This window comes from Amphiprion ocellaris, chromosome 15, assembly GCF_022539595.1.
Source record: "Amphiprion ocellaris isolate individual 3 ecotype Okinawa chromosome 15, ASM2253959v1, whole genome shotgun sequence".
Lineage (NCBI taxonomy): Eukaryota > Metazoa > Chordata > Actinopteri > Pomacentridae > Amphiprion > Amphiprion ocellaris.
This window is the reverse complement of record NC_072780.1, coordinates 3,645,816-3,661,147: the sequence shown is the minus strand read 5'-3', so window position 1 is coordinate 3,661,147 and position 15,332 is coordinate 3,645,816. Positions and strand designations below refer to the sequence as shown.

The following is a 15,332-nucleotide window of genomic DNA, read 5'->3' as shown; positions in this document are numbered from 1 at the left end:
TTAAAATGCCACGGATCGGCATTTGTGCCCTGTGTGTCTTGTATTTTCTCTGTGCTCCAGTGACCATGACAGCCAGCCAAGGTAACCCATCTCAGAGAAGCATAAGCCAGACTGTCAGCAGATTCAGCCCTGTGTTTCTTGGACCCTGTTGATACCCAATACATAATGGCACACTGGGAAGCCCGTTGCCAGCCTGTAATCCAAGCATCTTATCAAACCAATCAGCGCTTTTCCAGCAAGAACACATCTCAACCGTGACAGAAGGGGGGTTTCACAACATCTGGCGCTCTGAAAGAGAGAGCGGGAGGAGAGAAAGTGAGTTAGCGTGAAAAGAAAGTGTGAGAACAATCTTGATGGTCTGGCGTGGAGATTTTAGATCAACACCACGTCCTGCTTTCTCTTTCCATGCAGGTCAGTGAGTGGGCAGTCAGTTGTCAGTGCTTGCCCCTTGCAGACTCAGGGAGGAGGTGGCTCACAGTCATGATAGTGATGTTCTTTGACGGCAGTATTCATCTTTGCATTTCCTCACGGTTTCTCTGTCATTCTCTCTCTCTCTTTGTGAACCTCTTGTTCCCTTTTTCCATTCCCCTTCCAGCCCAGTGCAGCAGTGAGAGGTTACCACAGCAGCAAGACGGCAGCCTTGAGTCCAAGCCTTGGCTCCAGTTGGACCACAGGTAGCAGCGGTGGTCAAGGCGCCCTGAGCGGCCCTTCCTTCACCCGTACAAGTCTGCAGCATTATATTTCCCACCAACAACACCCACATCACCACCTTCAGTCCACGCACACAAGCTACGCCTACTGCCCGGCCCATACAGCTGTGAGTACAGCAGATTTCTTGTTTGTCTTTCGTCTCGCTGTTCTTTCTAGCTGGTCTGTTGCTTCCTGTCACTGTCTTTCTCACTGGTTTTCATTATTTGGAATTATCATGAGGGAAGCTCTTAGCAGATTCTCCTTCTCCCCCTCCTCCTACACCTTCATTTTCTGTATTTTCCCTTTTAATCTTTCCCTCTTCTCCTTTCAAGCCCCCATCATGTACACAACTTCCTCTCATGATTTCTTATTCCCTCCTTCCCCCAGCTTTATCTCCTCCTTTGACCCCTCTCTCTCTCTTTTTTCTGCAACTTAATTTGTTTTTCTTTCATCCATCCTCTGCATCGACAGTGCAATGAGAGACTAATTGAGGTAGAGACACTTTTGGATGGCTTCCCTTGTCATTATCCTTGGAATTAATTGCTGCTCTGCAATCCGTCTGATTTGACTTTATTGGTGCTATCTGGTTTTCTAATGTAACATTCGGGGTGTGACTGGAACTAAGGCACAAGCCAAATTGAGGAATTTTATTATCGTCTTGTTGCTGTCACACTCACAGAGCTGGAAACAAAGATTTGGCAGGTTTTTATTTCTCTGCATTTCCTCCTGTAATAAATGTATTTACAAGGCTTCACACCAAATCTTTCTCTCATTCTCTCTTATTTTCCATTACGACACTCTGATATTCTCTCATCTTAGATACGCGCCACTTAAATTCCCAGCTGCCTATTTGCCATGTTGAGACTCCCTGAAGCGCCTGCATGCATCGAGTGAAGAAATTGGATTGGATTTAGATATGATAATCATCACTGTACGTTGGCACCTGGTTGCACAGAGCATTGCTTTTATGTTATTCCTGTGATACTAAGGGACACATTCATTCATTTATTTTAAAAGCAGGAGGAACATTTCTCTTTGAGTGCCCGAGCTGCTGTGTGTGCATCGTTTTTCTACAGCATTCCAGTCATAATCACTGTTTTCGCTTGTTTTACACAGTTGTCAACGTCGCTAACAAACACCACCATTACCACTGTCATCACTTATACCTCCACCACCTACAGCAAAGAGGAGCTCTGTTGTTTTTAAAACAATGTTGTGCACAAACAGGAAGCGAAAACAGAGAGCATTCCACAAGACAGACATAAATGCTGCGGCTGTGGTTGTAGTTGTGGTGGCGCTCTGTCACATGTCTCGCAAGTTTTTGGGAACATTGTGGACCTTTCCGTTTTCGCTGCCACATCCACCCCAGGGAGCACAGTCATTGTCATCAACATCCACACACAGTGCTTCGATTCTTTTTGCCACTTTAGTCCTCCTCAGACTAAACACGGTCATTGGTTTTCTGAGTGGCAATAAGCGCAAAGTAGTGCTGATGTTTTGTGGAGCATTTTACAGCCTTTCCTTCACCCGAAGAACCACCTGTAGAATCGTGAAGCTACTATTGTCACATATTCTACATTCACATTCAGACATATGAGTGGTAATACATGACATGTGAGTTGCCCGATTGAAATTAGAAATTGTTTGGATAATTCCAGGAAAAAGACTCTGAGTCCAGACAAGAATAAAGTCCATCAAAGGATTTGTAACAGAAAACATTTTCTGGAAATAATGCACTAATTAACAACAGTCACACCCCTGTCTTGTTTTTTTTCTCTTCTTTATCTCTACATTGTTACGCTGTGTTTTCATTTTTGCGGGGTGCTGGTAAGCCACCCTCCTCGCAGTACCAACCTAACATGGTCTTGGTTGCAGATCACAACAGGGTCCTCAAACTCCTGCCCTCCTCTTGACCCTCCACTCTGAAAGCATTGCAGACTAAGCTGGCTTTAACTGGCCTGTTTTCATGGGACAGCAGGGACGGTTGTTTTCTTCAGCAGTTTTCATTTTGTCCCTGCAGAAAGCAATTTCTCCCCCACTATCATGCCTTTCGTCCAGTGCTGTTACGAGTCAACACTCTGGCCTCGAGGAGGATTCGCAGCGCCTAGAGATGGCTAATCCAGACACTAACAGTAAACATAGGCACGGTTCCAGCTTTTAAGCCTGCTTTCTACATTTTTACAGCTTTTCATATGCAACATATACAGTACTGTATATGGAACAGAAATCCCACAGTTCACAAACAGTCCCCCCTCTCTTTTTACAATCTCTCCCTCAAACACCCTCTCCGTTTACTTCATCATTTTTATTGCTTTCCTAAATGCTATTGTAATTTCAGGCATATTAGATGCGAAAAAATGCCCAACAGAAAGGGGAAGAAAAACAGAACTGATAGCTCAGCATGTGTCTGTCCTCTCGGCTGAGAGAGGTGAGTAAATAAAGGAAAAAAGAAAAGCAAGTAAGGATCCAGCAGAGATCAAGAAGCTTTGCCTCCAGTGGGTTTGTAATTACAATGGAAGCGGATACATTTCCACTTTTAATATGGTGGGATGAAGATCCCTGAGGGGGGAAGATGGTATGACAAAAGAGTGCAGTGGAGAAAGTCGTGTAGAAGTCAGGAGATGTGACTACAAAGAGAGTCAAAGAGATAGATGGTGTTATTTCCTGTGAATATGCATTACTAACTCTTACAGAACACTTTTATATACTGCAAATTTGCCTTGCCAAATACAGTACATTTTTGTGGCAGCGTAATTGTTGTCTGGATTATGTTCACTGCCAGTGTGTTTTCAAGTTTAGGAAGTATGACATCCTTACACTGTGCAGACACCATAGGGAGGCAGATGAGGTGGTTGGTTAGTGGTGCAGAGAAAAAGGCTTTGACAATAGAGACTTTGGTTTTGATGATATATTGAAAAACACACAAAACACATCCTGGCTCTTTGTTATCTTCAGGGTTTACTTTTAGCCATCCTAGCAGAATATCTTCAGGACACTGTTGGTCAACCTGTGTGTTACTCTGGTTCAGATTGAAATAGATCGACAACTGCTGGACGTATTGACATTAAATTAACATACAACTGAGGATAAACTAAAGCAGTCTCCTGATTTATCCTCCATTGCCACCATGAAAATGATATGGCTTATGGTTCTTGGTGTTTAGTGAAATGTCTATTTGATGTCACTTTTCTTCTCTGTCTAATGACGATTCTCTATTTTCCCCATTAGCCACATTGTCAGATCTGCATTTGTTTTGTGACTAAATACCAGAAACACAAATGACTACAAATAAAAAAACAAACGGTCATGGATGTTATTATAAGATAGTGAACATGGCACACATGAGCTAATATCACCATTAGGGTTGTTAATTAAAGTCCCGATTAATTTAGACCCCTGTTGTTCAATGTTCAAACAATGTTTTAAGGATATTTATCATTTCAAATAATGTCCTTAGAAGGTTAAAAGTCAGCTAAGATAAATCATTCTGCAAATATTTGGTGGATTTTTCAAAGCAACATTCAAAAAACATTTTCAAGGTGTTTTCAAGGCTTGTGAAGGCAGACTATGTTTTCATACAACGCTGCTTTAATGTAACCTATCAACAAAGGTGAAACTTTTTGCCAGCAGCGTTCAGAGGATGTTTTAGGGATGCTGTTGTGGTAGCACATTGTGGACATGACATGACATTGTTACATGATAACAACGGTTCTCAATGCATTCGGAAAATCATTTAGAATATTTTCAGTCTTTATAGAAATTTGTCCTGTCTTTAAGAAGAACATTGTAGGAACTAAAAGAAAATTTCTCATTGAAAACATTACAAGAATTTGATAGAAGCTTCATTGATTGTTTTGGACCAATAAAATTCTGGCTGATGTGCAGTCAGGCTCACTTCTTCTCTTACTGATTATAATAATTCTGACAATGATTTGGTGTTTTATTTTTTTTACCTTGACAGTAGACAGAAATGGAAAGTGGTGGAGGAAGTACTTGTACTGTGAAAGTATCGCATTGAAAATCTTACTTAACACAATTGTATGCAATCATGGAAATGCACTATGATATTAGAAGTACTAAATGCAGAAACGTATATATTGTGACACAGTTCAGTATGTCATTAGACTATTATTACTATTATTAGTAATATATTTTATGTAAAACCAAGATTTTATCTCAAAAAACAAAGCAACAAAAGCCACAAAACATTACCAACTTGAATTGATGAGCTACATTGCAATCAGAATCATAAAAGTTCAAAATACTAATGTCCAGATTGTATTTATCACTGTATGTTATTAAAACTTTATATGCAAAAAGGCTCATTTTCCTTGTATTCCATGATGTGAATCTGGCTTTTGCAGTAATGTAAAATTGACTTTCAATCCAATAAATCTTGGTTTTTTTTGTGCTAAAAGAAAGCTGTAAACAGTAGAGACAAAGAGAGGGAAGCAGCTGAGATATAAAGAAGGAAAAGGCAGATAGGGGCAAGAAGAGAGGACGATAGAAGAAGAGAAGAATACAAATACAAATAAATCTCACCTCACATTAAATTTAGCTTCTCTCTGTATACTATCAACCAAACAGCTAAACCAGTTAGGTAGCAGCCATGGTGAGTGGACCGGCCTTCAGCCACTTTAGCATAATAAAACCTGACAAGCTAATAATTGCACATGGTGTTATTGGATTCCTTACTTAAAGCCACATGTGCTGCTCTGTAAGACTCTATAACCTTGACTAAACGTCGTGTTATAGATTTTCTGGTCTATGGAGAATTGATCACAAGCACAATGGCAAAGAAAGGGAAACATTTTGTTAGGGTTCTTTCCACTAATTGGTGTGACACAGTCCATTTACAGTGCTAACAATAATGGCGGGCATACATTGTCACGTAAAGCGCAGATATTTTAAATTAAGCTCCCACTACACAGACGGAGGTTTAGAGATTGAGCACGTGACTTAGATGTATTTGTCTTTTTCTCTTTCAAAAAAAATCTCTATTCTGGTCATATTAATTATACATTTTCAGTGCATAAAAACAAGCACACAAGCAAAACTTCTTTATTGTTTTTATCTATGTTCTGTTTATCTGAGATTCTTTAATGTTTCAGGTCGAGGTAAGTCAGAAAGCAGATTTGTTTTTGAGCAAGGTTTAAAATGTCTGTAGTAATGAACTGTTTCACCTTTTGAAAAACTAATTTTAGCCAGACGGATTCTCATCCTTCAGTGATTGTGCCCTCATAACTTTTTAACTTGCCTTGAAAGCAAATTATTGGTGCAAGTTAACGTGTTTGTGACAAATGATTTCTGTATGTATTTTTTTTTATGTATTATTTTACAGAAAGTTATGGTCAGAATACAAACACTTCCCTACATTCTCCTTCCATAAAAACTGCGCTTCCCTTCCCTTGATCTGCCCACTGTAGCTGCTGACACTCACTTTAAAGTCCCTTTCTGGTTGGTAACCCCTAAGAACTTCTTTCTGTGTATCAAAGTTCCATATTTGTAAGTTTTTAGATGAATATAATCTATTTCTGTTTACAATCCAACTCACTAGTTAACCTACAACTTTGTTGAGACACTGTAAATCTATTCCACACTCCTACACATTAGTATTGGAGTAATTTATCCATGCATTTTTGAACCAGAAACTGTTTCTGAAGAACAATAATGGTGCAGAAAATCCCACCCTGCAAGTTGACAGGACTGGTTTGTTAAGTTTGAATTTGATTGGTTTGTCTGTATGAAACCTCAAAGGTCTGAATCAGTGTTTTTGAGACTGTCATCAGTACACAGCAGCTTGAGGGTTGAAATGCTCAGCAATAGAACTGGCTGCTTATTTTGCTCGTGACATGTCTTCTAGCATGTAAAAAACCCCATATGGACATGTTACCAAGTTAAAACTTGATTTCCACTGGAGCTGGTCTTTAATTGGGATTGCAAAAGAGGTTATGAGGAAGAAATGAAATCTGATGGTGATGGTTGGCTAGCGGTTTGGATTCAACATTATTTCAACATTTCAACACTGATTTAACTTCTACTGACTCAACATCTTAATTGAAGATGTGTGTGGGAAAGCTACCTGTCCTCACAGTTCTTCTATGTGAGCAAAGCTAGTGAAGTATTGTTGAAAAAGACCATGTGTTCTCAGTCATTTTCTTTGCTTATATAAACACATTTTTTTCTGTCTGACCCCGAACTGTTTAATTTCTGACAGATTATATCCACAGTACTTAAAATCCAGATGTTTACAACATTGCTTCATCATCCTGTCAGTCTGCCCTGTCCAGATATTGCTCAGGGTTGCGCTGGTGTTTCATTATTTTGCATGTTAGCCGTGTTTGGGAATCGTGGTTTTGCATTCGTTGTAACTTAATAGCTGTTTACCTGTTTAGAATTGGAAGGAACTGCATCACCGGCATGGTCTACTTCGGCTAATTACATCCATGTAGTTTACTTAAGTTAATGTTAGTTCATGCAGGCAAGAGTGTTCTTCTGTTGAAGGAGAAAAAAATAACCTGAAACCCTTTGGTCCTATAGTGTTGTGACAAGATACAGTGTGGAAAGACTGGGGATGAATCCTGAACTCGAGGGCCAGCCTGCATTGCGTCTATGTACTGTTGCAGAGTTCATCTCTCTTCATAACATACAGATAGAGACACACACACACACCTACACATGTGCTGCAGTGGACAAGACTAGCTTTCCTCTTCTGTAGGATAACAAATACTCCACTGCTGGGGATTTGTTGCAAGAGCTGCTGGAACATGTTTTCCTTACATGTCCTCTATGGTACTTCTTTTCTTATCAGGCACAGATAACAAGATGCATTATCCTCCCCTAATGAAAACATTTGTGTGGGTTATCAATCTTTTATCTGGGAACATGAACATCCCTGTGAAGCCTTCGGTCTAATGTGGAGGTGTCGCCCCAGTGAACTCTGATTGTTGCCTCATTAGATTTGCCGAGCACACTCTGGCCAATCATTCAGTCAATACAAACCTGCTTGTGGGTGTTCATCTCCAGATTCACAAAGTCTTTAAATTCAGAGAAGAGACAGAAAGAGACATTGCAAGAGTGTGAGAGAATAGGCGATAATCAGAGAGAGGGGAATTGACAGAAATAACAAACAAGAAAGAAAGTGAAGGAGAGAAATCAGCAAATCGCTGGTTGCAAAACGTTGTTCTGCTGTATTCTTTTACAAGCAACCAAAACTAGGATTTAACTATAGTATTGTGCCTTCATTTGTTCATGTCTGAACAGAATATGCCAGTAAAGACATCACTGAAAAACTATTGCCTTAACCAATTCTTTTTTCACATATTAACCAGTTGTAGGTGGGACATTTCTCCATCCCACCAGCTCACCTTTTCATCCGTCTGTCTTTGTGTGGCCTGAGCTCTGGCACAACTCTTGGTGTTGTGATTAGCTTAATTAGCCATAACTCACAAACAGCCATTTACACAGGATGACAGATGATACTGTCATTTAGCTGAATGAATGGCCTCATTGCTGGCAGCGGCTGAGGGTGCGTCCGCTGGCTGATGGTCTGCACAAAGCAACTGAGCTGAAATTAGTTGTGTGAATCCACAAAGAAAGCAAAATGGTAGAACCGCTGAAAGTAAAATACATAATATGGAAAGCAGCGAGTTTAGGGAGGGGACAACTATGTTTTGAACGAAGCCGATTTAGATCTACTGTTCTGAAATTCTTGCTTATCTTTTTGTGACATGTTCCTCTAAGAAATTTTCCATCCCAGAGAAGAATAGCCATGATTTCCTAATAACAAGTCAGCAGTTGCAGATGTAAACTGTAGATATGCGGTGTGACTGAGGGAGCCTCATGGAGTCTTTGTGAGGAAGTACATTAGCTTACATTTTAGAGTCTGAGTCTCTTTCATCAGCCCTTGAATGAAGAGCATTGCTCATTCCCCAAATACTGCAATGATTCATCTTTGCCATGAGCTAGAATGGGCTTTGTCTCAGTAATTAATTTAGCTCTCGGGACAGCAGTTGGAATGATTCGTGTCTTCAAGGCCTAATTAAAAGAAGATTGTCAAACATATTCTAGGTCACACAGCTCAAAATCTCCAACCATTTAGGGGGGATTTTTAGGCACCGCCACCTGGTCCTTGGTGGACCATTTTGCTGGCTGATAGAGTGTGGATTACAGAGTGAAAAACAATTGCTTTTATTTGTTTTGCTGATTTCTTCAGGCACCACTTGAAAATTGAGACACTAGATGTTTTTTTCTTTTATCATTGGCTGCTTGAGTCAATAGCTCAATCCACTTATGGCTTTGTGCCCTGCATGTCTTTGTCTCTGTCTGAGGTTGGTTTATTTGAAATCGCTAAGTTTCAGGATTTGTTTTTGTGGAAAAAGAGACACACAATTAACTTCCTGTACTGTGCTGAATGAGAATGAAACCGTGCATGAATATCACAGGTTTAGGATCACTTTCTCTAAAAAAACAGTCAAACTGTTGTTCCAAACACTGATATTGGCACCACATTCATCATAGCGTATCAGCTGGAGTAGTCATTTTATTGAATCAGTCAGACAGACAGACTGACAGGCAGGAAGTGTCTATCTCATCTGTCCTCATAATGAGAATCATTGACTTTAGTTACAGGCACAGAATGGCTCTACACACACACACACACACACACACACACACACACACACACACACACACACACACACACACACGCAGGTTCTGAACAATTAAGTGCGAGCTGTCGGGCTTAGTGCCTGGGTCCATTGTAAGCGCTCTAAACCTGTTAGACTGTGACAGACCATTAAAAGGCTGCCAAGGCTTCCTTAATTTGCTTCAACAGTGCACACTGAGGCAGAGTGACTGAGTGCCATGAGGGTGTCTCTCTGTATGAATGTGCATTTACTTCTTATGACATTCCTTAGCTCAACCCTCCTGTGACCGTCCCCGCCGCCTTCACAGCTGCACTTACACACACTCACACACACGCTTTCACAGCATCAACACCATCAAGTCACTGCAGAATCTCAGCCTTATTTTGGAATTATTTCATAATGACGGATTTCTATTTACTAAAGCAAATGCATCAAACCATTAAAACTGCTGCCAACACTAATATATTTTTGGAGTCGGTATATTCTGCAAATTGTTACGGGCGTAATGTAAACAACAATGATTATATTTGCATTGCAGGCATTTCTGCTGCAACTTGAATGCTTGTCAGTTTGTATTTTGTTAATGTACCTGCTCTGCTTTATAAGACCCTGAACCTCCTCATTTGTCATGCACATAGATTTACACATATTGGAGGATTTTGATCTCTTTTTTGGCTACACCTGTCCTGATTGACAGGTTCAGTAAAATCTAGTAAAAACTGTCAGAGAAGTGGAAGTTACACACTGTACAAATTTCACACCTTGTTGGTATTTTCATGCATTGAAATGAGCAGCATAAGCCCAGCAGATTACACTTTCCTAACTGGTTTACTTCCCAGCTTTTGCTGTGTTTAAGTTGTTCAAATGACTAGTTTCCACAGAATCTTCAATTGTAATTTTGGCTGTGAGGCATCTAAGTTAAGTAGAAAAGAAGAATTTCCCTTTAAATACCACTGAAGCTGACTGGGTTCTCACCAAAAGAACACGGTCATGATGACAAAGCACTTTGTTTACGCAGCACCAATCCAGTTCAGAGGGAAACCGTGTGTATTTGACACTTCTGAATGAATGCTTTTTGGGTGGATGTTTCACCTAGAAGGCATTTCCTGTCGTGACCAGAGCTTGGCTTTCTCCACCATTAGGAATTAAAGGCCTGGGCCACAGGATCCTGAGCGCCAGACCACAGGAATATCCAGAATCTGACAGCACTTCCAAGCCTCCGTATGTTTCATTTCCTATTTCACAAGAGCGGGCGGTCCATGCAAATTCCTGGCTGTGGTATGCCACCAGTCTTCATTTAGCAGCAGTTCATGGTTGATATTAGATGTTGGACACAATGGGAGATGTTAGGGGGTGGATTAGGAAGGGTGCTGGCAGATCTTACAGAGATTTAAATGGGTGTCTTCTCTTGTTCAGATCATGTGGACTGTCATATTTACATGTCATTGCTGGCTTAGTGCTGTTTCTTGGCCGTGCTTAATAGCAAATTCGCAGCGTCTCATCTGTGAAATCACTCTTCAGCAAATCAGTTTGCACCTGCTACTTTCTGTTCAGGTGATTAGTCAATGACAGGACAGGGCAGGGAAACATAAATCATGCATCTTGAGGTGTAGATGTGACCTTAATTCATAGTGTTTCACTGCGATCATGCCTTGGTTTACAGCTACACATACACTCTCATGCATTGACATTCGTACACAGATGGGTTTTCATATATCGCTGCCTGGGGCTGGTTTTAAAAACACCCATAACATCTGTAAAGCATTATGGCTGATTATACTGGTCCTTCAGTGCAATCATGCAATATGGGCATGAGCGACGTCTGAACATGAACCGTATGGGAAAAAAGGAGATGAGAGGCGATTCCGATGAAGCTGTGAGGCCCATGGCTGCACATGAATACACGCTAACACATTCATTTCTCACAATCATATTTTACTATTTACATGCCAGCAAGAACTTCAAAGTGAAATACGTGAAATGTAGGGTATTTGAAAAACAACAGCTAAGAGTGACTACATTTAAAATATAGGTCATGAAGTACAGGCTGAGTACAGTAACAGTGAGTACACCAGTGTCCACTGCAACAAATGTCATGGTTAGCCATTATTTGTGTGGTCTAGTTCTTGGTGTTGACAACAGATAAATGGAATCTTCCTGTTTGCCGTCACTAAAAACAGCCACTGATGCATTCAGGTTTTAAAAGGGGAAAAAATGGTCAATTAATATCATTGGTGCACGGACTTTATCTTCAGTCATTGGTCTACTCTTCCTGCAACAGTTGTCCTTTTGTTTTATCTACTGTCAGACCTGACAAAGTTGCCCAATTTTGTGACAAATTTCCATTATGTCATGCTCTCAATTGCCCATCATTCTCAGTTCTTCTCTCACTGCCGGTCCCTGTCTTCAAGAACCATCCTTGTGTTTTCCTCTCTGCAGCACACCTGAGGCTTGTACGTATTCCAGCCTACGTGCTGAATTCCTTTTAATCAACCCCCTTAATAGTATCTGCAAAACTCTGGTGTGCCAGGCATTTTGAACTTGCCACAAGTGGAAAAGCACAGGTGTAATTAATAACATTGATAATGGCTCATGCTCCTACGTGCAATGCAGCAATCAGTGCCATTTATTGCTATACCTGTTCTTTTTTTTAAAATTTTTTTTGGCCTTTTTAGCAGAGGACAGTGAAGAGAGGCAGGAAACATGGGGAGAAAAGTAGGGTAAGGATAAGCAGCATATGGCTATGGGTCAGACTCAAATCATGGACAATGCGTCGCCCGCTCAACCAGTTGAGCTACCAGGGCACCTGCGATACCTGTCTTATGAAATTCCTTAGTTATAGTTCTGTAAAACTGAAATGTTCCCAACTTTACACTTTATATCAGAAAATTTCACGGGTGGCTTGCCATAGCCCACTTTTTTTCATTCAACCAAAATTTTGCAGCTTTGTGGCAGTTTGCATCTAATTCATTTCAGTGACACTGCTGAACATTCATTTCAATCATTGTCTCATTACTATTGATAAAGTGTCTATGGCCTCTTTATTTATCTATCATTTTATCTGATTTTAGGTGCCAACATTGGATTGCTACATCCAAGCATGTAGTGTAATAAGTTTTGCAGCATCACAAGTCTGTTATAGCATGGCTGTAAACCTTTACTCTCCTCTCTGAAACAATATACCACATTTTTGTCCATGGGCATAAATTTAAAGAATGGGTAGAAAGTAGAGTATTAAAAGATAGAAGGGCTAAATCCATGATTCAGTTGCCGTGCCAGGCTTTGCTGCTGAGCTAAGCTGCTGGGGTATTTTTGATTTATTTAACAGCAGTGTTGTTTTTGAAAGTTCCACTGTGTGTTGTTTTGGCAGCAGAATTGCAGCGCTTGAACAAGTCTTGTTGGAGGAAAAAGCTTGATGGTTCACTTCTCTGTTGGCTCTGTCAAGCCACATTCAGAGACACACACAAAGCCACACATTGTCGCACACTTTGTTATTGCCATAAAATAGTGAAATCTAATAAGACAAGCACCATAAAGTATCTGGGCCACAGTGTGAATATTTGTCGGCCGTTTGTTCACCTGTTCTCAAAGGTGGATAATTGTTGTTTGAAAGATAGAATCGGTGTAATACACCCTTCTTCTATTCGTCCTCTCCCTGCAGGTTTTGTTGTGTGAAAGGTGGACGGTTTGTTGAAGCTGCTTTGCTCCATTTAGTTGGTGCACTTTGATGACTTCAGTACTAGTAATTATAGAGGCGCCGCCAAGGAGGCAATCTCAGAGTGCATTGCCCTGAAAGTCTTACACTCACTGATAGCTAAATGTTACCCAGTGGAGTTGCGCCATAAAGTGAAGGCTCTTAATCATCTACTGTATGCTTTCTAGTACCTCACTACCATCTGCCCGTATTACACCGAACAGAGAACACTACACTTCCTGAAACTGCAATGAGAATGTATCAGGATTACTAGAGTGCATACCCTGCTCCCATTAACCATGCATTTGTTTTGTCTTTTAATGGAAGTTAAACAGACAAAGGACGGCAGCACCGAAGACCTAATTTCACTTCTGACAATTCAGAGGATAATTGTCTCATCACTGAAAAATAAAACCTGAAAATAAAACGGGTTCAAGTGTGTACGGAGAGCTGACAAGTGTCTCAGGATATAAGAGTCGACCACTCGACTGCTCATTGATTTCATCCAGACTTTCTCTCTGTTGTCCAAGTTCGGCTATTCTAGGATCATCAAAGCATCATTTAAAGGCTGTCTCCAGTCTTTGCTTTAACACTTAAAAACTCATTTCTGTGCATCAAAGTTACATATGTAGAAGGTTTTTCCACATTGAACTAATCCTCTTGTGCCACAAAATGACTTGGGTGTAATTCTACACTCTTGCTCTCCCTAGAATGCACAGATCGACAATGCTCTGCCTCTCTTTCCAAACATGGCAGCTCGAGCCCACCAGCTCACCTAAATCTCAGCTTAAACACTGTAAAAGTACTGAACACCCCAAAATAGCAAGTTGTGTTTTGGACTAATTCAGCAATAAATGTTCAAGCCTCCACATTTTGAAGAATAATAATGATACAGAAAGCAAGTTGACAGAATTAGTTACACATTTCTACCTAGAAACTGCAGTGTTTTTGAGATGATAAATGATACACTGCAGTTTCTAGGTAGAAATGTGCAGCCATGCCCTTGAATTTTGCTCCAGATATGTCTCCATCCATGTCTCCAATCTCCCTCTGCTGTGGGCAGAACTTTTATCTATAGCTTCACTATTTCACTCTTCTACTGTGTGTTTCTGCATATAAAAACACCACATGGACGTGCTAACAAGGTAAAAAAAAATCTTTAATAGTAATGAGAGAATCACAAAACATTACGTAAACCTGCAATAACATGTTTTTGGCCTAAGGGTCAGCATGAATCAGCAGTAAACACAAGACCATATTGTCACTCTGTATTTAGAGAATTTGCTAGTAAACAGTCGCTTACTTATATATCAGGCAAATATAGAGCAGTATTAAAGCCATTTGGAGTCATTTTCAGTCCACCTAATCGATGTAAATTCATAATTCACTTTCCTTTTAGCTTTAATCTCAGTCTACCTGTTTCTTAAGCTGCTAAATGCTCCACTGTGTCCGTGAGCTAGATACTAACTTTGTCTGTTTGGCTGCCAGTGATCACTGGGCAGGTAATGTATGGCAGTTTTATTGGAGTTTTTAGTCTGCAAAGAACTGTCTGCTGAGGCAAAAAGAACAGTGAGAGTGAAACAACATAGTAAAACGATGTACTGGCAAATCTAGAACAATGAGCTAAAAGATGATACAAAGGTCTGTATGCTGAGAGTATTTGAAATGTGATGATTTTTTTGAGATTTTGTCACAGTGAGCCACCTGTTTTTTCAAACAAGTAGCCATGTGATCTGTTGTTGATACAAAAATAGAACCTGCAGGAGCTGAATGAGTGAAGAAAATTGCAGCACACATTCCAGTGACATGTCAGGTGGTTGCCTGTATGCTCAGGGTCAATAGTCTTCACCTTTTCACAGTTTTAACCATAATACAGTCAGAATGTCAATTGTGAATGAAGAACATTTCCACCACTTGCTATATGCTTCCTTGTGTTTTCTTTTATGGTAAAGCAAAGACGTGAGCACAATGTCTTGCCTATCCATTCAGTGTTAGTTAGTCCTGAAGCCTGTCTCTTCAACTCTCCCTCACTGTTTTCTTTGTCTCCTGGGCTTCATGCTTTGCATGCACAGGATGAGACACCGGGGGAGGTTAAGAGAGGAGCTGGAATGGAGTTCTGCTCCATTTACCACCCTGAAATATTCCTCTTAGAACGACACACTCTGTTTTCTCTCTCTCCTTACTCTTTGTGCTGTTTCTCACTCTGCCGGTCTCCTCCCTCTCACTTCTCATCTCTGTGACATGTGGTCATTTCACTTCATTCCAGGATGGCTTAGCAGTGCTTTAAAAATTTGCTGCTG

At 40.5% G+C, this 15,332-nt stretch overlaps 1 protein-coding gene across 1 annotated transcript in view; it reads left to right on the top strand.

Moving 5' to 3' along the window:
* Positions 1-15,332, top strand: part of LOC111569692 (RNA-binding motif, single-stranded-interacting protein 3) — a 299,083-nt gene that overhangs the window by 63,525 nt on the left and 220,226 nt on the right. Inside the window, exon 3 of the mRNA XM_023271968.3 lies at positions 596-817. Coding sequence (XP_023127736.1) covers positions 596-817 — 222 coding nt within the window. The remainder of the gene's footprint in view (positions 1-595; positions 818-15,332) is intronic.